At 44.2% G+C, this 23865-nt stretch overlaps 1 protein-coding gene across 1 annotated transcript in view; it reads right to left on the bottom strand.

Moving 5' to 3' along the window:
• Positions 1–23865, bottom strand: part of B3GLCT (beta 3-glucosyltransferase) — a 151862-nt gene that overhangs the window by 71962 nt on the left and 56035 nt on the right. The window contains exons 7-8 of the mRNA XM_021710893.1: positions 18743–18782; positions 11270–11379 (exon numbers count right to left, since the gene is read on the bottom strand). Of these exons, the coding sequence (XP_021566568.1) occupies positions 11270–11379; positions 18743–18782 (150 nt within the window). The remainder of the gene's footprint in view (positions 1–11269; positions 11380–18742; positions 18783–23865) is intronic.

Genomic DNA, 23865 nt, shown 5'->3' with positions numbered 1-23865 from the left:
TTCACACAAATCTATGAAAGATGTTGCTAGCTTTCCTGGTTTATTAAATGGAAGTAAGGTCTTTCTTTCTTTCTTTTAATCATCATACACAGCCTGACTCTTCTCAAGAAAAGAGTGATTTCCAAAACTTTCTGAGAACAAGCAATAATAATAATAATAATAATTTATATGTAAGGCTGAGATTGTCAAATTTTAAATAAAGCTTATAGTCTCACCACAAAAGAAGGCAGATAGAAGTATCTGTTGTCTTCAAAAGCTATATATAGTTCAAAGTCAAGAGTATGGAGAGGCTTCTAGGCAGCCGGATAGGTCCATTTGGCCAAAAGCAGAAAATGTAATCCAACCTCTGCTCCTCCCCCCAAGAATAAAACCCTTAACTATTCCCAAATTTTTGAATTTTTGTTTCTGTATTTGCAAGTTATCTTAAAACCTGGAACCATAATTGACCTCTGGTTCTCCCTGCCTTCATTCTAAACTGTCCTCAGCCTCTCCCCAAAATACTCCTTGTACAGTGGCTTACTTGCCTGTTCCCTACCCAAAGTGATGACCTTGGCCTTGTGCTAAGACTAAGTCACACTCATGACTCTCACAATTAACCTTTTAATGACATACCTCACACTGTCTTTAGATAGTGCTGGGATCCTTGTTTTACCTGAACGTCTAAAAACAGTGCAATTATACTTTTATCTTCTCTCTTTCATTGTTTCCAATTTAATCTTATTGTGAAATTCTTTTGTATTATAGAATAATAATGGTCTCCCTAATTCTAGGCAGGTGTTAATACACTTCTAAAACTACAGTAAAGATGATCTCAGCATAGATAACTAGATCCCAGACTCCAGAAGAAAGAAAGAAAAAAAATCCTCTCGGATGACAGCCATTCCATCACCGCATAAATTCAAGATCCTCAGCAAAGTCGCCCTAGAGGGTTGGCTTTCCTGTGTCATGTAAGAAACAAAAATGTAAGATTTTTTTTTTTTTTTGAGTTTGGAGTCTCACTCGGTTGCCCAGGCTGGAGTGCAGTAGAAATTCACAGCCACTTCAACCTCAACCTGCTGGGCTCAGGCGATCCTTCTACCTCAGCCTTCCAAGTAGCTGGAACTATAGGCGCAGGCTACCATGCCTGGCTTATTTTTTAATTTATTGTAGAGATGAGGTCTCACCAAGTTGCCCAGGCTGGTCTCGAACCCCTGAGCTTAGGAAATCCTCTCACCTTGGCCTCCCAAAGTGCTGGGATCACGGGCTTGAGCCACCACGCCTGGTCACAAAAACGTAAGAATCTTCATATCAACATCACTCAAGAAGGAATTTTTTTAAGTTCAAAAAACAGAAATCAAATCATAACCGACACATGCTAAGCTCATAACAGGCATTTGAAATGCAATCAACTCAAACACCCTATGTGTGAGGGGACCATGCAGCACGAACTCTCCTGTTGGATTTCTGTCAGTCTCACCTTGCTTTGCTTTGTCTACCTCTTTAAGCAGGCACTCTTTATAACCCCACATTACCTTTCCTTCTATAATGTAGGCAGAAAAAAATTCAGAAAAAAAAAACAGCCCTTCATTTAACTTTTTCTCTACCTACAGACTGGCATTTAGGAAGCCACATCCACCAAGCATCTCTCTCAGCCCACAACCTTCCTCTCCATTCGCTCCAACTTGAAAGATCGTATTCCACACCCAACACCTTACTCACTCCGCTAATGGCGCCTTTACAAATTCCTGTTCCCATGTGGCATCCTGATAGTAGCTCTTCCGGGTAATTCATGCCTTTCTTTCTCAGAACTATGTTCTAAACCTATGACCTCCAGTTAAATTTCCTCTCTCCTACCCGACTTCACACGTCTTCCCTTGCTCTTCTCAGGCTTTGCGCACACAGCTTGTACTCTATCAAGTCACACTTTTTACATATTGCTATACAGCTTACCTGTGTAGCACATGTCACATGTGGGGCATCATTCCCAAGGGCTACAAGTATCATCTACAGAAGACCTTCTATGGTTCAAAAGGCCTAATACAACTATAGGTGCCCAATTAATATTTGTTGAGTAAAAGGCTTTGTTTTTTTTTGAGATGGAGTCTCACTATATTGCCCAGGCTGCTCTCAAACTCCTGGGCTCAAGTGATCTTCCCACCTCCATTTTCTGAGTAGCTGGGATCACAGGCATGTGCCTCCGTGCCCAGCCTGTTGGGTAAATACTTTAAGATGCTTATTCTGTACTTTTAATCTCTGCTTAACGATATAGCTGTTTATATATGAAATAGTGACTCCTTATAAGTAATTCAAAGAACTAGAATGTCCTTTCTAACCCTCTGCGCCAGAGTCATCTAGAGTGGTTTACTCTGTGCACAGAATAGCACTTGGTAAAGTCTGCTGACTTACAGATGACAAGAAATATGTAATTATAAACTTCAAAGTCATTATAAATTCCATTATAAGCTTCAAAACTGGAGCTTGAACTGGTTAATGAGAACATACAATGACCCAAACTGTTCTAGAAAACAAGTGAACAGGTTTCACGCCTCTAGTAACAACTCCCGATATAGTGTTGAAAGTTAGTTAGGCTCTTTCGTGTTTTTATATGTACACTGTAATGATGAAAAATATTTGTGTTTTTAATAAGGTCGCATTTCAGCCCCTTGAGGCAAAATAGGTCTCTCTGTAAGGAGAATAGCTGGAAGTAGATGCATAATCACAGAAACCATTCAATTGCTTGCACCTTAATTTTGCAGCAGACTTTGTAGTCAAATGCAACATGACAGGAGTCATGAATAAACAGCAGTTCTAGACATCTGGTATTGTGGGAGGAATAGACATTTTGGGCTATCAGATAAATATTCAAATGATAAAACTTACTGCTGATTTCTCCCTCACCAAGCAGTTTTTATGAACGCTCATGGTGGGCATATATACAGACTCCAAAACTGCAATCTGAAGGCTTCGTAGTTCAGGTCCCAGGTGACACAAGGGACCCAGACTTCCCATCCAGTAGGGGCACAGGGCACACCTGCCACGCCACGGCAATGAGGCCCCATCTGGAGAAGCCAGCATGCTCCCACCACAGTCCCGGGGATGCCTTTCACATCTTTCCCCTTTTCAGAATCTTGGCTGACAGAGCCATCAATTCTTTCTCGAGAGTATGTCAATTTCTCAAACCAAACCAAGTCCAGTTAAGTTCTAATTAGGGAGCCATCAGTCCTCTTTAAAGTGACTTTGCCTCCCTATGCTTTGTGGATTTCAGCACTTAATGTTCAGAAGTTCATCTTATTTCTCTGCTTTCATGTGGTTTCAGGTCAGGGTATCTCATCACTGTCCCTCAGGTATTGTCTACAGACCCTATTTTAGTAGTCAACAATTTACAGATCTCAAAAGTGCCATTCGTGGAATAAAGTCGACTTTTAATCACATATATGGCATGAAAAACTCTATAACGAATAAATGATCCAGTATCAAGTATAACTGCAAACACTAAAATATTTCTGGCTATTTCACCTGCCAAAAGACTTGGTAATCCAAATATGAAATTATTCTTAACAGCACACTTTGGATCTCATGAGCAAATTAAATCCAAGTGTTAAAGTTTTGTCGAAACTACTTCAAGTACTACATTGCTGGCTTCCACCCGAGGAAAGAATTCCAGAATAGCAATAACGGACTATCATACAATTAAAGAGAGGTCTCCTCATCACTTTAGTCTAGGCTCTATTTACTATCACAGAAACTAAATGACGGGGGCTGGGGGGGCTTGCTTAATGATTTTGCTTAATTACATGTCTTTAAATTTAAAACCAATATTGCCACCTAGTGGCAATCTAATTCCAGTATTCAACAGGTTGTCTAAACAGCGAATTGTAAATGTAAATAAAGGACAATTAAAAATTTGGCATAAGCATAGTAAAACTAAATAGGAGCACAGAATAAAACACTGGAGAAATGAAATACTTTAGAGAAATGGAGCTATTTCCTAAGCTTCAAAAGCTGAGAAAAATGCATTGGTGAAAACACGATTTTTATATGGGGTGTGCTTGGCATCCCACCAGGTGCTGTGGGGGATACAAAACAGGTCCCACCTCCCTCTGGAGTCCAAGGACAGGACAGATACACTAAAGGACAAAGTACACCTCAGGGGAGCTCATGGACAATGAGTACCCCAGAAATCGGTGTCTGCAGATGGCAATGTCTATCACAGTGGATTGAGTTTACCTGCAACAACACAGTTTGTCCAAATAAGAATAATAACAACATTCCACCTTTTTTTTAAAAAAGGCATACTCTGGCACACACTGCAACACAGATGAACCTTGAAGACATGAGTATTAAGTGAAATCAGCCAGTCACAAATGGATAAATGCGCTTATGACTCCACTTCCACGTGGGGTCAAATTCAGAGCCAGAAACGTAGAATGATGGTTGCCAGGGCTAGGGCTGGGAGAACGGACAGTTGTCTGATGGGTGCAGAGTTTCACTTCTGCAAGATGAAAAGAATTTGGGAGATCTGTTGCACAACATGAATCTACTTAACACTTCTGACTTGTACATGTAAAATGGAAATTTTGTTATGTGGCTTTTTCTCTAACCACATGTAAAAATAAAAATTAAAAGCTGAATGTAGTGGCTCACACCTGTAGTTCCAGCAACTTGGGAGGCTAAGGCAGGAGGATCACTTGAGCCCAGCAGTTTGAGGCTGCTGTGAGGTATGATCGAACCACTGCACTCCAGCCTAGATAATAAAGCAAGACTCTGTCTCAAAAAAAAAAAAAGAAGAAAATTAAAATAATAACAGTAACAGTCTGCTTTGGCTCTGCCTCTCTCTGGAAGCAGCCTCCAAGCCTCTAGCCACTGCCTACATTTGATGCCAACTCTCAAAGCCACCAGCTTAAAACAAACGTCCAGCCCCTGGCCACTCACACCTCCACCTCAGATGTGATCTATGAGTCACCTTCACCCTCTAAACCTGCAAACTCGTCCTCAGGCTCACATGGAGGGCTCGCCTCATCTGAGTCCTAGCTGGGAGTGGTCCTGTCTTCTCCATCAGCCTGTGTCAATATCCCCCATCAGCCCTGATGGCCCCTACACCATGCCCAGGTCAGGTCCACAGCCCGGTAGAACAGGACCTGAGTGGCACAGCCCGAGACTAGTATGACAGCCTTAGAATTAAACACCCCGACCCAGTCCTGACTCTCTTAAAGCTGTCCTCCCCACAGCCACCAGAGGGGTAGCTTTAAAATGCCAAGCATGGTGGTTTACACTTGTAATCCCAGCACTTTGGGAGGCCAAGTTAAGAGGATTGCTTGAGCCCAAGGAGAAAGGCCAGCCTGGGAAACACAGGAGACTTTGTCTCTACAAAAAATAAAAACATTAGCATGGTGGCACAAGCCTGTAGTCTCAGCTACTTGGGAAGCAGAAGCAGGACGATTGTTTAAGTCCAGGATTTCAACACTAACCTGGACAACATACTGAGACCCCCCTCTCTACAAAAAAAATAAAAAATAAAATAAAAAAAAGTTAACCAGTGTGGTGGTGCGTGTCTGGAGTCCCAGCTACTCAGGGGGTTGAGGTCGAAGGATCACCTAAGCCCAGGAGGTCTGGGCTGCGGGAAGCTGTGATCATGCCACTGTACTCCAGCCTGGTAACAGAGTAAGACCACAACTCGAAAAAATAAACAAAGAACTCTGATCAGGTCTATCCCTAAAGCTCTCCCTAGAAGTAATCCTCAACCAAGGGGCACTTTTAGCTGTAGCAGCGACCAGGAGTCACCCCTACATGTACTGTCAAGGGTCGGAGATGTTAAATGTTTCATATATCCAAGAGATAGCCCTCATGATGCCAGCACAGTCCCTGAAAAAGGCCTGGCTTCTCAGAGGACATACAATTCTGCTGTAACCAAGTGCCCACCTGACTTCCCAGGCTCACGCCCACACGGCCGCCCCCATGGTGCACCAGTCCCAAGACGGCATGCAGTGCCCACAATGCCATGCTCCTGCTTCTCACAATCTGCCTCACCTGCTGTCCTCTTTACCCAGGCAGGCCTCCCCCTCTCACCCGGTCCTCAACCTTGCGAGGGCCTAATAGGTAGGCATGGTTCTAGCTCAGTTCTTTCAGAAATCCCTCCTCCGGCACCTATCCCCGCCTCAGCTGCCTCTGACCCATCTAGCCATGGCAGGGGCCCCTCTTTGTGCTCCCCAGGGCACCCTTCCATCGCTGCACTTGCACCTGGTGTTAAAACTGGTGGCTAAACAGCCTGTCTCCTCTCCAGGACTGTGGGTTCTTTGAGTACAAGGATCGATGTCTTGTTGATCTTTGTATCTCCAGTACTTTTCCCAAAATAAGTCAGTAAATATGGGCCAGGCATGGTGGCTCACGCCTGTAATCCCAGCACTTTGGGAGTCCAAGGTAGGAGAATCACTTGAGCCCAGGAGTTCGAGACCAGCCTGAGCAACACAGCGAGACATCATCTCTACAAGAAAATAAAAAAATTAGCCGGGTGTCGTGGCATGTGCCTACAGTCCCTACTCAGGAGGGACTGAGACGGAAGGATCACCTGAGTCTAGTAGGTAGAGGCTGTGGTGAGCCAGGATCACGCCCACTGCACCCCAGCTTGGGTGACAGAGTAAGTTTGAAATACAAGACAAAAAAAAAGAAAAGAAAAGAAAAGAAAAGAAAAGAAAGAAAGAAAGAAAGAAAGAAAGAAAGAAAGAAAGAAAGAAAGAAAGAAAGAAAGAAAGAAAAGAAAATGGATAAAACAATTTTCTGAAAAGTCTCGCCCTCTACCAACTAAGCTAGCCAGGAGACACAATAAATTTAGTTAATATAAATTTCCCCTTTAATTTGTTAAATTTCTTGAAATCAATTAAACTGCCATATGTTAATTACCTATTACAATTAAGGTGCAATGAAGGGATCAAAAGAAGTGTCTGTGTTTAAAGAACTTGTGATTTAATACCGAATGTGTGTATGCATGTGTGCATGTGTGTGTGTGTCCAAAGGTGTCCACACTGTATTTAAGAGAAACAAAAAGAAACTTCTATTACAATAGAAAAGATAGTAACTCTGGGAAACAAGAGAAAATGGATTTCAGGGATTCTATTTAACTGACCTTCATGGAGGACTCAGGCTAAGTACATACATCACCATGCTTGGTTCTGAGGAATCAAAAAATAAGACGCATTCTATTCTCTGCTCTCGAGATTTGAGGAAGAGACAGACAGACAGGTAACAAATAGTAATACAAAGTGGAAAGTATACAACAGAAGTTTATAAAAGATATAAAAGAGAAATCCAAGAGGAAGTGACTTAGCAATATGAGTTAAGAAGATTCACAGAAAGGCTTCCTGGAGACACAGGAACTTGACAAGGAAACAGGATTAACTTATGAAAAGCCACAGGTATGAAGCGAGGTGACCACGCAACCATAAGAAGTTGGAAATTACTACAAATAAAAGTATGACATGGGAGGCGAGTGGTGGGAGACGAAGCTGGGATCCGCAGACAGAAATGTCAGTAAAGAAGCTCTGGGGCCGGGTGTGGTGTCTCAAACTTGAATCCCAGCACTTTGGGAGGCCAAGGTGAGGGGATTGCCTGAGCCCACGGGTTCAAGAACAGCTTGGACAACTTGGCGAGACCTCATCCCTACAATAAATCAAAAAATTAGCCAGGCATGGTAGTGTGTGCCTGTAGTTCTGGCTACTTGGAAGGCTGAGGCGGAAGGACTGCCTGAGCCCAGCCAGTCGACACTGGGGTGGTCATGAGCATGGCACTGTACTCCAGCTTGGGCGACAGGGTGAGGCTCCAACTCAAAAAAAAAAGAAGAAGAAGAAGAAAGAAGCTCTGGTACACGCAGTCATAAAGAAGGACAAATATACAGACTGCACAGCAACTTGGATGGATTTAGAGTCTATCATACTCAGTGATCTATCACAGACACAAAGAACTGAGTACCACATGTTCTCACTCATAAGTGGACCCTGGACATTTACCATAATAATATAAGAACAGTATTGGTGGGATACTGCTGGGGTGGGTGGGTTGGGGGACTCAACATCAGTAAAGGTAAGGGTGCCTGATCTCAAACTAGGCAAAGTGGGGACCAAAGGGAGGCCCAAACTTTACCTGTACGATGCCTACTTGTATACCTAATCCTGAATTGCATCACATCTTTTAAAATAAAATATAAATTTAAAAAATTTTTTAAAAAGCTCTGGTGCAACTGTCTTGCAAAAAGGAAAAAGCACTAGAGGTTCCTACCACCCTCCTGGACCCACGCCCTCTCAGCTGCTCACCATTTTGCCTCAACTCCTGAGAGACACCAAGGAGAAGCTCCAACACACGTTCTCCATTCCTAAATGTAACTGCCAGGTTCTGCTTAAATGGGAACTTCTAACCATCCTTCCCGATGTCTGCGGTCAGTTTGAAGCATCCAGAGGTCTTGCACCGGGGCCCTGTCCTCTACAGTCCCAGAGCCTCCCAAAGAAGCAGGCTTACTCAGCCCCCGGCAGGACCCTCCCAACTCTCATTTTTCCTAAGAGGAAGAAAGAAGAAGGATTTTTTTTTTTTTAGTTGGAGTCTCACTCTGTCGCCCAGGCTGGGGTGCAGTGGCATGCTCAAGGCCATTGCAGCCCCAACCTGCTGGGCTCCAGCAATCCTTCTGCCTCAGACTTCCAAGTGGCCAGAACTACAGTTGCATGCCACCATGCCCGGCTAATTTTTTTTTTTTTGAGTTGGAGTCTCACTCTGTCACCCAGACTGGAGTGCAGTGGCTGCTCCCGGCCACCGCAGCCTCGACCTGCTAGGCTCCGGCAATCCATCCACCTCAGCCTTCCAAGTAGCTGGAACTACAGGTGCGCGCTACCACACCCGGCTAACTTTTTGATTTATTGTAGAGATGAGGTCTCGCCAAGTTGCCCAGGAGGGTCTCGAACCCGCGGGCTCAGGCAATCCACTCAACTCAGCCTCCCAAAGGCGCGGGATTAGAGGCTGAGCCACCGAGCCCGGCTTAATTTTTGATTTATTGTAGGGAGGAGGTCTCGCCAAGTTGCCTGGGCTGGTCTCGAACCCACGGGCTCAGGCAATCCACTCCCCTTGGCCTCCCAAAGTGCTGGGGTGACAGGCTGAGCCGCCGAGCCCGGCCGAAGAAGGAACATTTTATCGCTTCTATTGCCTTCCACCAAAAGGTGCCCACAGCCTCCTTATTCCCATTTAAGTCAAGTCCCAGGAACACTGATTCAAGGTGTGCTGAAAACTACACTTTCCAGAAGATTGAAGGGGAAAGACAGGCAGAGGGATAAGGATGAGTACCCATGTGCGCACACACAAAAACTTGTGTCCCCTCCACCACTAAAAAAAGAGTAGAAAAATAGAAAAGGGAGTATGGGGGTATATTCAATCAACCTGGACGTGGCTGGCAAGGGATGTCACTACCCACATTAGTCACAAGGACTATTAGTATGGATTTAAAGGGTAGACGAATCATTTAGAATAGGGGTCTCCAAGGCCCGGGCTGCAGATGGATACTGATCCAAGGCCTGTTAGGAACCGGCCGCACAGCAGGAATGGTGGAGGGTAGGGAGCACAGCTCCGCCCTCTGTCAGATCAGCAGAGGCATTAGATTTGCATAGGCGCAAGAACCCTCTTGGGAACTGCACATGCCAGGGATCTAGGTTGTGTGCTCATTATGAGAATCTAATATCTGATGATCCACCCCCGCTCCAGCCATGGAAAAATTGTCTTCCATGATCCCAGTCCTTGATGCCAAAAAGGTTGGCCACCGCTCTTCTAGAAAACATAAATCTGCAAGACAGAAGGTATTTCTGGGAGCAGGAACACACGCAGGTAACATGGGGAAAGTATGCTCTTAACTCGTCTATCAATAAGTGGTGCCTAACTATGTTCTGATGTCATCACTGGTCACACAACTTGTGGTCACTGCCAAGGTCTGATTGAGCTACACCCAGTTTGTGCCGGCCTGGACTCAATGGAGAGACTGATCATTCAGCCTACTGGTGACCCTCCTCCCTGCAGAGGCCTGCATCCAGTCACCCCACTAGAGCTCCCAGCAAAGAGATGGAAAAAGCTGTCAGTCAAGGTTGCCACGTGTCCACCTCTCTGATGAAATCCAGAAAGGTTTGGTAGGAAAAAATCTCTACAAGTTAGGTTTCCAGAAAGAGGAGAATTCTACACTTATCAGGTCACCCCTTTCTCTGATTAACAAATAACAACCTATCAACAGCATGTCATTTTTTCCTTCTCTCTTGAGAAAGTACGATGTTTCGAGTAGGGCAACTGTCCATGCAGGGATGGGAGGTTTGATGATGTTTATATGTAAAGCTTCTGAAGAAGCAGCAAAATAAACCTTATTCTCAGCAGTCCTCTGCCTTGAATATGGTTAAGGCTTGAATATGTTTCCATTTATACTTCTGATCCTTTATTTTCCAGCCCCTACCAACAGAAAGAAAGCAACCTGTCACAAACACATACACGTTTCTTGTCAAAGAGTTCTTTCCTGAGAAAGCAGAAGGATGGCATTTATCTGCAGACAAGCACTTCTGTCTTGAAGGCCATCGCGACACAGCACAGAGGTCTTGAAGGAGTTTTTATCTTACTTGGCTGGAGAAAAAAGCACCGACAGGGTAGAAAGCACATGAGGGTGGACCTTCGCTTATCCAAACCTCCAGCACTACTAGAACTCTTTTAGATTCAGTTCGTGCCTATTTTAACTGTTATTAAAATGTACCTGCATGTGTAGATTTTTCTCTCCATAATCCTTCTGGAATATTTCATTATAAATCAAATCCAAAGTTAAATTAATGACATCCAATTAAAAAAACAGATTAAGAGACTCATAGAGGAACGCCGCACGAAGATTAATGAAACTGTTATTTCAACATGAAAATTGGCTTAGAACTTGTTACCAAAATTTTTGAACATTAATTATCTCTGCTATTTTAAGCCTTGCCTTTAAAAAGTTATTTCTTCCACCTCCTTTTCTTATACTTCATGAAAAGCTACAGCAGTCCCACACAATTACATAATTCTCTTAAATTAAAAAATATATATATAATAACCTAGACTAGGATGCGTTCAGCATTAGGAATTAATCAAAGCATTCTCAGATTCTCAACAATAAACAATCAATATTAAATAAGCAAAACGAGTCAGAAGAGTTATTCTCATCTCAATAAAATTGATTCTCTACCGACCAAGTGCTTTGGAAACATAAATACATTAAGAAATACATAATTAGCAGACATCCCAAGCCATCTCTACGTACCTTTGTAAGATTTGCAGCCTGCTTTAAGATGCTTTTTTTTAATTGCTCTGCTCTCTTTGCATGAAAAGAATTACTTTGACTCTGGATGACAAATACAATTCCTTTTAAGTCTAGAACCAAAAAACAGACAAACAAAAATTTTTTCAGGTATTTCTTTTTTTAGCAATGCTTGAAATAAATTTGAAAACATGTGAAAAACAACAGCTACAAGGCAAGCCGTCGGGCAATCAACCCTTGGGGAGAAAAAAAATCAATTTTTATGGAATTCTAGAGATAAAATTTTCTTTTTAAACCGATTTCCAAAACTTCCTTCCGAGAAGTTAGCAAGTAAATGAGCTGACTGTATCAGACCAAGTCTGTGGTACCAAACTGTGAATCTGTTCCAGTATCTGTCAGAAAGAATAACAGTAAATGTGTGAAAGGATGAAAATGTCTAGAACACTAACCTTCCTAGAAGCTGAAAAACCTCATGTTCACAAGTAGCTTTTTAACAATTTCCACATAATCCTACACTGTGCTGCTACTGGTATGAGCTGAATTGTGCCCCCCAAAGCTCTTATGTTTAAGTCCTAACCCCCAGTGTCTTGGACTGTGACTTTATTTGGAATTCCATCTTCAAAGAAGGCATCAAGTTAAAGTGAGGTCATTGGGGGGGGGGGACCCCTGATGCAGCATGACTGGTGTCTTTATTTTTTTTTTAATTTTTTTTGTGAGTCAGAGTCTCATTCTGCTGCCCATGCTTGTTGCTCATGGCCACCGCAGCCTCAACATACTGGGCTCTGGTGATCCTCCTGCCTCAGCCTTCCAAGTAGCTGGAACTACAGGTGTGCGCCACCATGCCCAGCTAATTTTTTGATCTATTGTAGAGATGAGGCCTCGCCATGTTGCCAAGGCTGCTCTCGAACCTGTGGGCTCAAGCAATTCTCTAGCCTCTGGCTCCCAAAGTGCTGGGATGACAGAGACAAACACACAAAGACAAGGACATGAAGACACATTGAGAAGATGGCCATCTACAGGCCAAGCAGAGAGGTCTGGCATACATCCTTCCATCAAGCCAGAAGGAACCAACCCAGTGGACACCTTGACTCCTAGCCTCCAGAACCAGGAGATGATCAATGTCTGTTGCTTAAGCCACAGTGTGCGATGTTTTGTCATGCAGTCCTAGCTCACAACTGCACAGCTTCAAGAATGTTCGGGACGGCCCTTTAAGACCAAACTCAACGACTTCATATGTCCCGTGAGTTTGCAAATAAATGACTCAATAATCCCTACCCCACCTCACAAGGCACCTAGCCAGGATTAAGTGTTATCTCCAGAAAACCAGCCAGAACAATTCCACAGCAGCAGGGCTTTAGTAAGAAGTGTCACAGAAAAGTTCCCCTACAACACTCTGGCAGTATTCGCCAGTCTGCTGAGACTTGCCTCGAGGCGGCCATCACTATAAATGGATGGTGAGCAGGGAGTCTGTCCTGCCCACTGGCTGGGAGAACCACTAGCAGGCCTGGAACAAAGGTGAATGCTCAGGTCTGGCCTGGAGAAGCAGAACAGGCCTCCCCAGCCTGAACGCACAATAAAGAAATGAATAAAACAGCCATTGCATCAGCACCCTGCCACCAGACAGGCATCAATAGAAGGGAGGTGTCATATAATCTGTAGCCTCTAGCCAGGTGTCCAGCAAATCCACGTGGGGACCTACAAAATACCACGAGTCTTTCTCTTCAGCACCTCAGCTCAGGGACACTAATTTGGTTATAATTTTATTCCATTACGTTTTATTGTTCTTATGTTCAGTTCTATGGCTCCGTTCATTTATTCACTCACTCAAATATTCATACCACAGATAGCTCCACAGTGAGCCATTTAAACCCTAAAAATAACCCAAAATGCTCTTTGGTTAAAACTCAATAAAAAATTTAAAAGCAAATGCTGAACAGTCTACTGAAGTGACCTAATTCCTTTTCCTAAGGAGTTTATATAAATAGGAACATTTCACTTACCTGCCTCTATTTTAAATCAGCTTCTGGGCTATTCACTAGACACACGGATAAGACTTAAACAAGTGTCTTATGTTTCAGCTGAAATGTTACCTTGGACCTGCTACATCTGAAACATTATTATAAATGAACATATCCAAAGAGAAGTCATATAAAGTCTTCTTTTCGTTAAGAATAAAGATAATAAGCTACAGAGGATAATTTTTGCAGAATTTAAAAAGGTTGAAGACACCCATTCTCCATGACCCAGAAATTCCATTAATTTCTATTAATTTCTATTAATCATCGCTGAGAAACTCTCATGTGTGCACAAGAATGTTCACAGTTGCACTGGATAAAAGGAAAAAAAGCCAAAGCAAACTAAATACCCTCAAACAAGAAATGCAAACTGGAATACTATACAGCAATAAAAATTAGCCAGCACACTCCATGTACCAACCCAGATGGATACTGTAAACGAATCCCACAGATAAACCTGAAAAAGGTGAGTTGTAGCAGAGTAACTATAATCAACAGTTTGCAAAAATACAAACACAAACATATAGAAAATACATACTATACATACACATACATAGCATAAAAAAGTATCAAGATTACATGAGGATGATAAACATCACTAAAAGGCTTCGGCCGTTATTAGTCATTGAAAGGAGGTACCTACAGAAACCTAGAATAAGTTTAGTTTAGCATAGTCTTTTCGCCATTTTTGCTTAGACTCTACCCCGACACACTCTGAATCTAGCACAGGTTAGACATAGATAAATTTCCAGGAGGCAGGTTTTAGGAAGCGTTCAGACATTTCACTGCTGGCCAAGCTGGCAGCCTACCCCACCCCCTCTGCAAATCTCCATCAGATGGAAGACCAGGACAGCCCAACCTTTCAATTCATGATTTAGTATAATAAACTCTAGTAAACTTTCAGGTTCCTTGACAAGGATAAAAATCAAAGATCATCCTTTGGCTGGCTAAAGCCATAAAAATAATAATAAGACCACCTTTTGGTCATGGAGTTTGTGAATTACAAACAAGTCTGGGGGGGAACACACACCCTCCCCTTGTCTCCTCCCATCTAGCCCATCACCACGGCAGCAATCATGTGACTAACCCACCCATCTGCCTGCTGTCCATCACCTGAAGTGAGTACCTGTGCTTACCCGCTCCTTCTTGATGGCAAGAAACAGACCACCTCCCAATCACCTTAATGACCTTCCCCCATCCAAGGAAAAGGTTAAAAGGACTCAACCATGAGCAGCCATTTTGCCATTGCCTTGCTAAGCTATGGCCAGGCCATGTTTTCTTAAGCTTTGGACCCCTCCCCTACCTTGGGGAGGCGAAACTCCTCTTTCTCTCTCTAACTTACTTTCTAAATAAGCTGTATTTTCTAATCTAACTTCTATGCAATTCTTTGCATCTTTCACGTGGCATCGGATTGCACACCAGACATCCCACACTTCCACTGGGCCTAACCTAACATTCTGGAGGCCTCGGTGGGAGTGTGCCCTAACATTTTTGTAGGTTCCACCGAGATGTAACCCAACAGTCATGTTTCACTTCTTCATCTAGTTGTAGGATACATGGATGTTCATTACAGTACTCTTTGTAACTTTATATATGTTAAGAGTATTTCGCCGGGCTCGGTGGCTCAGCCTGTAATGCCCCTCGGTGGCTCAGCCTGTAATCAGCACTTTGGGAAACCGAGGAGAGTGGATTGCCTAAGCCCGCAGGTTCGAGACCAGCCCGGGCAACTTGGCGAGACCTTGCCTCTACAATAAATCAAAAACTAGCCGGGTGTGGTAGCGTGTGCCTGTAGTTCCGGCTCCTTGGAAGGCTGAGGCGGAAGGATTGCCAGAGCCCGGCAGGTCGAGGCTGTGGTGGTCGGAAACGCGCCACTGCCCTCCAGTCTGGGTGACTAAGTGAGACTCCAACTCAAAAAAAACAAAAAAAACCAGAGTATTTCATGTTAAGTTTAAAAAAAAAAAAAAAATCCTGATCTAGGGTTAAAAAGGTTAATCCTATGCTCACCACAGTAACCAACCACCACTACTTTCACCAGCTCCCAGCTCAGCAACATACCCACTATACTTCCATACAGGAAAAAGGCTTTGAAATAAGAAAGTAAATTCTTCCGATTCGTGGGGGGGCAATTGTCAACAACAAGGCTAAAGGGGCAGGGGACACGAAGCGCTCATAACCCTGATAATAATGACTGACAGAAGATCATTTACATGCTATCCAGCCCCAACCCATTCCAGAAAAGAACCAGGTTAGCACACTCAGGACAGTTTGGTGCTGAAAACAGCTTATGTTTAAATTCCTGATGTTCTTCATAGCAGCACCAAAAAAATCTTTTCTTACATACAGCCTAAGCCTTTCCTTGGCTGAATCACATTCTGGCTGAGTCCAGATCCCAGGGCTCATCTTGGTGGTTGTCCTCTCTGTGGCATGCGATCCAAGCACCTGACTCTTAAGCTCCCCTGCCCAGATCACAGAGCTAATAAGTAAGACAGTTCGAATTCTTTATTATCTCGGTTGCACTTCCTTAAAATTCACTCCAATTTGCCTTCAGCAAACATTGTGACAACTCAAGATGGAGCATCATTGTTTCTCCTCCAGGCATGTGCAATAAATGGGCTGCATGCTAGGTGCCTGACAATTATGATCAAGGTGCCAGGCAAGAACGGGAAGATAGAGAACTAAGTCCAGGATATGGAAAGTACCGGAAAGGTGTGCAGAAGACAACGGTGAGCTGCGGAGAGCATTTGGTAAATGCAGCAGAACCAAGGAAATAAGAGAAAAGGGAGATGAATGATTCTTCTCTGAAAGGAAAAGAAACCAAAGGCTTCGTATTTCTTCCGTTTCTGAGCACCTATCTTGGGCCAAGCACTCCACCAACTGCTCATCCTCCTGGTCAGGAATGATCTAGAAGAAGGGTCAGCATGATGCTGGTGTTTTTCTGATGAGAAATCAACAGGGTGTTCTTCTGATGAAAGGTGAACAACAAGCAGCCTTATGATTTAAAGCTGGGATCCATGTGCACACATAACACACACACAGGGCCATGCCAAGCATGATCAGACAGAGAGCCGAAAGAGAAAACAAAAGCACCGACCTGTGCTTAGAGGCTGTCACTCAGCCCTGAGTATTGTGAACCCAGGGTCTCAGTCACCGAGTTAGCCCTGGTCCTTCAGGCCCATATAAAGATTGTGACAAAGAAGCCCCCAGGGTCTTTTTCAGATGAAGTCAGACCCAGTTAGGCATCACTCCACTTGCTATTTGCAATTACAGGAATGTAAATTTACCTGCCCAGGGTAATGTCCCCTGGGTAGTTTCAAGCCCACATTCCAGACTCCAGTAATAGATTCATTTAATAATCAGAGACTCATCAGCTTCCACAAAATAAACATACAACAAATGCCCAAAGCCGCCAGGGTGGACCACAGGGAGAAAAATTCTCCACGTGGAAAGAAAGGACTGGCCCTGCAGAGTGTTGGACAATAGAAGGAAAAGTGTGAAGGGATGAGGCTCCTTAAAGACAGATGTTCCTTAAAGACAGCTGTTCCCAGGACCCTAGATCCCAATCCTGGGCCCTGTGGGTCCAACATGCCTCCCCAGCAAAGGCCATCCTCCTCCTTCCACCCAGGCACCTCTCCTGCATGCCTCAGAATCCAGGCCCAGAAAGGCAAGGCCTAGGAAGAAATGTGTTGTTCCTTTTTATTTTGTCATAGTCTCACTCTGTTGCCCAGACTGGAGTGTAGTGGCATGCTCCCGGCCACCGCAGCCTCGACCTGCTGAGCTCCAGCAATCCTTCCGCCTCAGCCTTCCAAGTAGCTAGAACTACAGGCACACGCTACCCTGCCTGGCTAATTTTTTTTTTTTTAATTGTAGAGATGAGGTCTTACCAAGTCGCCTGGGTGGGTCTCAAACCCATGGGCTCAGGCAATCCAGGAATGTGTTCCTTCTACCGGCCACCCAGAGCTGTCTTTCACATCTCATAGCCTACCCTGGGATGAAGGACATTGACAAAGCCCACACCCTTCATGGAGAAACCCATCATCACCTACAGAGGTGCAGCCTTACCCACCCATCAACACACTAAGCATGCTTCCCAGGAAACTAAAAAATAAAGAAGAAAGGCCAAAGTGGATCTGAAATAGGCAAAGAGCAGCCATTTTGACACTGCCTAGTTCTGTCATATTCTCTTAAAGTTACCTAGCTTACCCGCTAATAAAGGACAGAACTAGTTTTTCAGAGGTAGCTATTGATAATTGTTTTATAACCCCTCCCCAGCTTGTTTTACACTAAATAGCTTTTCTAGTCCAAGTATTTGCCTAAACCAAGTTAACCTAATCAGAATGTCGTGACCTTCATGACACAGACAGATCCCGTCACCATGGTAGCTGTCATGTGACGAACCCACCCATCTGCCTCCCATCCATCATCATGGCATCATATGCCCTTCATGATGACCTGAAACAGACCACCACCTAATTCCCTGAATGACCTGCCCACGTCAAAGAGAAGCTTTAAAAGGCATTCAATCTCAACTATGGCCATTGTTTTTGTTAAGCAATCACCAGGCCATGTGGCTCTTTGAGCTATGGCCGCCATGTTTTCCTAAACTTTGGCCCCCTCCCCTACCTTGGGGCGGTGAATCTCGCCTCTCTGGCTTTCTCTCTCTCTCTCTCTCCCCCCGCTCTCTCTTCCTCTCTCTCTCTCTTTCATCTTTCTCTCTCTCTCTTTCTATATCTCTCTGTCTCCAATTTACTTAGATCACAATAAACTATATTTTATCTAACTTCTGTGCCCTTCTTTGTATCTTATGCATGGCACCCAGTCATAGAACTTCTCTTGGGTCTAACATTTTGGATGCCCTGCTGGGATTTTGACCTAACAAAAGACTAACGCACGGTCACAACATACTGGGGGATGAGGAGAGGATGTGTTTTAAAAGGACTACAAATAAGGACGTGACCAGGCCATGACAGAAGCACCATACCTTACAAAGGAGCGGGTAGCTGCGTGCAGGCCAGTGCGCTCGGGGCGAGCCTGGCAGATGTGGCTGGGATCTGACTCTGAAAGGCGAGGAGGGGTCTCCAGAGGCAGAAGAGGCAAGAGCACAGGCCACAGCCTGTCCTTTTCTCCCACCCAGTGTGGGTTCCTAAGAACAGAGACCACACCTTCTTCATCTCTGCACTGTCTACAGTGCACACCTGGCATGGTGCTTTACCTTTACAGAAGGTCAGTGAATGACACCAGAGAAAATTAAATCCTACATATTCGATGCTACTTCCAGTACAATCACATACACATGCCAGTCCGAAAAGTGTTCACCATGTGTCTTCATGAGGGTGAATGTTGGTCTGGGCCAAAGAGTAAATATTTATACAATATCTACCCATAAATAAAATCAGAAAGAAAAAATGTATGCTAAATACACTTGAGAACATATACATATGTAAAAAAAAAAATCATTACTTACCTAGGTAATTTTTCCTCAGTACATCACTTTTCTCCAAATCCTGTATTTTGAACAAAAAAGAAAAAGATAAATCTCATAGTAAAACTAGCAATACACTGAATAACTAAATATGGCACATATTAACACATGAAGGGAAGACTTGAATATAGGAGCTTGGAAATGTTTTCCTAAAGAAATGAGACAAGGCTGGGTGCAGTGGCTCATGCCTATAATCCCAGCACTTTGGGAGGCCAAGAGACCTCCTGAGCCCAGGAATTCGAGTCCAGCCTGGGCAACTTGGTAAGACATCTCACAGTAAATAAAAAATTAGCCAGGTGTAGTGGCATACACCTGTGGTTCCAGCTCTTTGCAAGGCTGAGATGGAAAGATTGCCTGAGCCCAGCAGGTTAAGGCTACGGTGGCCATGATTGTGCACTTCAGCCTGGGCGACAGAGTGAGACTCCAACTCAAAAAAAAAACAAGAAAGCAAGAAAAGAAATGAGACAAAATCAAAGAGGAACAAAGGCAAAGCAACAGCGATGTCCTTCTGTATCCTGACCGACCTCTTCAACCTGACAGACCTCTTCAGTGGGGCTGTGCCTTCCTCGTGTGACCTTAGGAAAGTCAATTAATTGAGCTGAAGTTCTTTGCTCCTGTGTCAAATGAAGTGAGCGCTCAACTGGTTCCCAGTCTTCTTGGGAGCATTCCTCTCACAAACCTCATAAACCATAAAGCGTTACAAACATATCCCAATCCCAGCAGGATGCACCTTGTGAAGATGAGCGCCACTAATTACCGTGCTTAATCATCTTTTGGGCTCAGACGTACAGTCAACAAGAATGCTACCAGAATATTCTCCCCTACCTCCGAAGTGACCTAGGGGCCTGCACAGGGGCTTCGAGGAGGTCAGTCTATGGCAATCTTAGAATTCTTAGATCTCCAGACACAGAAATCTGGATGTGGGCACAGCAAAACCTGACCCTGACCTGAGGAACTCTTGAAATAATTCACTGGCAAAGGGCAAAGCATCAGCAGGGAAATTTGCCATTTCTATCGCCTTCTCTGCAGATGAAGAAGGACTTTTCTCCCTAATTGCCTTTTTCTGCTTTCTGCAGTCGTATGCTATAATTATGACAATTGGACAGTGGCAAATATCCTTCCATTTTCTTCCCAGGCTGCAACAAGAAATGCGACTGTGAACCTTTCCCAACAATTGGGAACAGCTGAAAAACCAAGAGGCAGGTCCACAAAAAAGTGCGTCCTCTAAGAACGCCAAAGGGACTAGTACAACACACAGGAAGGGGAGAGAGCAAAACACAGGGGAGAGGCCACTTTTAGTGGCATTTTCTGAAATTATCCTTGTGTCAAGAATAGAAATGCCCCTGAGTAGAGACGAACCCATAGTTACATGGTGATTTGCTAGTGCTCAGGACCAAGTGACACCTCTCTTAATCCTGATAAAACACGGACCTTTTGGAAGAACCCACTGAAAAAGACAGGAAAGGCTGGGCTCAGTGGCTCAGCCTGTCATCCCAGCACTTTGGGAGGCTGAGGCAAGTGAATTGCCTGAGCATGTGGGTTCGAGAACAGACTGGGCAACTTGGTGAGCCCTCGTCTCTACAATTAAAAAAAAAAAAATTAGCCAGGCGTGGTAGCACACACCTGTAGTTCTGGCTACTTGGAAGGCTGAGGTAGAAGGATCACCGGAGCCCAGCAGGTCGAGGTTGGGGTGGCCACGAGTGTGCCACTGCACTCCAGCCAGGCGATAGAGTAAGACTCCGACTCAAAAAAAAAAAACGACAGGTAAGCTTAACTCACTTCTCTGAATGTGCTGAGCAAAGCCAAAGCCCTGCAAGTGAGCATGTGCACACGCCCTACACCATACATAAACTACATGCCACTCTTGACTAAGTGCTCTCGGGAGGAGATGGCCTTGGCCCCAGAGGCACCACCAGGCTCCCACTGTCAACCTACTGTCTGCCCCATGCTAAGCTGTCTTTTCCTTGGAAGGCCACAGCTTTGGCTGCCAGATGAGGCTTGTGAAAAAATGAAGATTTAGCTCTAAAATCAGCATTGGAGCCGATTCTACCCTTTTGCAAAAGAGACAATGGAGTTCAGAAAAGATAACGAATTTTCCCAAGGTTCAATAGTCATTTTAGTAACAGAACCAAGACTAAAACCCAGGTTTCCTGACCCTGTCCCAATACCATCATGATAATGTGCCCCCAGCCTTCCTCTGGAGCCATGCCTAAGGACACACACATCATTAGATTTGGACAGATTTTTTTGAGTTGGGGTCTCACTCTGTCACCAAGGCTGAAGTGCAGTGGCATGATCATGGCTCACCACAGCCCCAACCTCTTGGGTTCTAGTAATCCTCCCACCTCAGCCTCCCAAGTAGCTGGAACTATAGGCACATGCCACCAAACTGGCTAATTTTTTTTATTTTTGGTAGAGACAAGATCTCGCTATGTTGCCCAGACTGGTCTTGAACTCCTGGGCTCAAGTAATCCTCTTACCCCTGCTTCCCAAAGTGTTGGGATTATAGGCGTGAGCTACTGCACCTGGCCAGATTTTGAAAGTAAACTAAGTAATATCTAAAACAAAAGCTGCCTTTATCAAAAAGTTGAAGCCAGGCACAGTGGCTCACACCTGTAATCCTAGAACTTTGGAAGACAGAGGCAAGAAGACTGCTTGAGCCCAGGGGTTCAAGACCTGGGCAACTTGGTGAGACCTCGTCTCTACAATAAATCAAAAAATTAGTCAGGCATGGTGGCACACACCTGTAGTTCCAGCTCCTCGGAAGGCTGAAATGGAAGGATCGCCTATGCCCAGCAGGTCAAGATTGCAGTGGTATGAGCGTGCCATTGCACTCTAGCCCAGGTGACAGAATGAGATTCCAACTCAAAAAAAAAAAAAAATAATAAAAAACTGAAAGATGAAAAATAGCCAGAATACTGTGATTTCAGACTAAGCAACTTTCAACGAGCTGCAACACCAACTGGACTTTTTACCACGTAGATATCTTGGTGAAATTCAAGAAAGACAACCAAAATTAGACATCTTTCTATTTGTTCTCAATCACTCCAGCTCACACTGGCTGACATCATAGCTAGGAAATGATCAGCCATTTCAAAGGACTCAGTTTGTCAACTGTAAAAATAAAATAAGCAGGGAACAGTTGAATTAAGTAAACTAAGATGGAAGCAAAATGATCTTGACTGATTTCCTGTTTGAGAAAGAAAATTAGACTAAATGTATGAATTAACAACATTTAAAATTCTGTCTCCAGCTTCCCTCGTGGAAAAGCTTAGCTCTTCCCAAGAAGGAAACACATGGTTTATTATTTCTGCTGCCACATGTTTCTTACACTATCAATATCAATCAAAGTGTGCTCACTGTCAAGGTTTTAGAAGTCAACTGCACTGCTCTTGAGATCTAAAAGTGATCTATTGTTAATGCATCCACTCTGCAGACAGCTCCTACCATAGCCGGAAAAAAGACATATTCAAGTCACTTTCTGACACAGGTTTTTATTTGTTTGTTTGTTTGTTTGTTTGAGTAGGAGTCTCACTCTGTCACCCAGGTTGGAGTGCAGTGGCACGCTCACGGCCACCGCAGCCTTAACCTGATGGGCTCAGGCGATCCTTCTACCTCAGCCTTCCAAGTAGCTGGAACCACAGGCACGCCCCACCATGCCCAGCTAATTTTTTGATTTATTGCAGAGAAGAGGTCTTGCCAAATTATCCAGGCTGGTCTCAAACCCCTGGGCTCAGGCAATCCTCTCACCCCCGCCTCCAGAATTGTTAGAACTACAGGGTCAGATTTTATTTTCTAAGCCACAACAGATCTGAACACTTGCAATCCAAATCCCAAGGGTGCCAAAAAAAAGTATACACATTTTAAGAGATGTTATCTATGTATTACTTTTAGTTCACCGTCATCAGAAGTGTCTGGACGCTGATGGTGACCACTTTGAGCATCTCCTGTCATTGCAGAAGTCAAATGTGACTTGTATTCATCTTTTGTTATTGGTTTTTTTTTTTTTTTTTGAGTCGGAGTCTCACTCTGTCACCCAGGCTGGAGTGCAGGGGCACGCTCCCGGCCACCGCAGCCTTGCCGTGCTGGGCTCCAGCCATCCTTCCACCTCAGCCTTCCAAGTAGCGGGAACTACAGGTGCGTGCCACCACGCCAGGCTAGTTTTTTATTTATTTATTGTAGAGATAAAGTCTCACAAAGTTGCCCGGGCAGGTCTTGAACCTGCGGGCCTAAGCAATCCACTCACCTCGGCCTCCCAAAGTGCTGGGATTACAGGCTGAGCCACCGAGCCCGGCCTATTGCTATGCACTGAGTATTACAATTTTAATACAGTTTTTTCCTTTCATAAAATGTGTATACATTTTGGGGCACTCTGTGTATATAATGCTTAGTTTATAGTCATTTATCAAAGTAATTTGCTATGAAATCTTTAAGAGGAAAGAGAAGTAAAATGGAATTCTTCCACCTAGACATGGCTACCTACTACCAACCCCTGGATGCTGAATTAAATCATCAGGACGTGGTCATCAGTGCATTCGGTTGTCATTTGCTCCTGGCCTCTAAGTCTGCGTCCACAACTAGCTCGGGCCTCAGTTGCAACAGGAATAACAGTAATAGTTACAAGACCCACTTCACAGGGTTGTGTTGTAAGTTGAATGACATCATAAAATGCTGAGCACAGTGTCTACAAAAGGAAATGTTCCGTGATTACCGGCTCCGGCTCCATTTCTCATCATCATCAACTACTTTATATGAAGTCAACTACCACCAAAAAAGAAATGGAACTGGCCAAGGGCAACAGTTCACACCTTTAATCTTGCTGGTGGTGGTTCATGCCTGCAATCCCAACACTTTGGGAGGTGGAGGTGAGAGGATTGCCTGAGCCCAGGGGTTCAAGACCAGCCTGGGGAACTTGGCGAGATCTTGCCTCTACTATTGTAAAAAAATTAGCTGGGCATGGTGTCATGGAGCATGCTTATAGTTCCAGCTGTTTGGAAGGTTGAGGTGGAAGGACTGTCTGAGCCCATCAGGTCGAGGCTGTGGTGGCCGTGAGCATACCACTGCACTCCAGTCTGGGTAACAGAGAGAGATTCTGACTCAAAAAA

Source organism: Carlito syrichta, unplaced genomic scaffold (assembly GCF_000164805.1).
Source record: "Carlito syrichta isolate Samal-C Ts95f unplaced genomic scaffold, Tarsius_syrichta-2.0.1 Scaffold301633, whole genome shotgun sequence".
Lineage (NCBI taxonomy): Eukaryota > Metazoa > Chordata > Mammalia > Primates > Tarsiidae > Carlito > Carlito syrichta.
The sequence above is the reverse complement of the archived record's forward strand: the minus strand, read 5'-3'. Positions and strand labels throughout refer to the sequence as shown.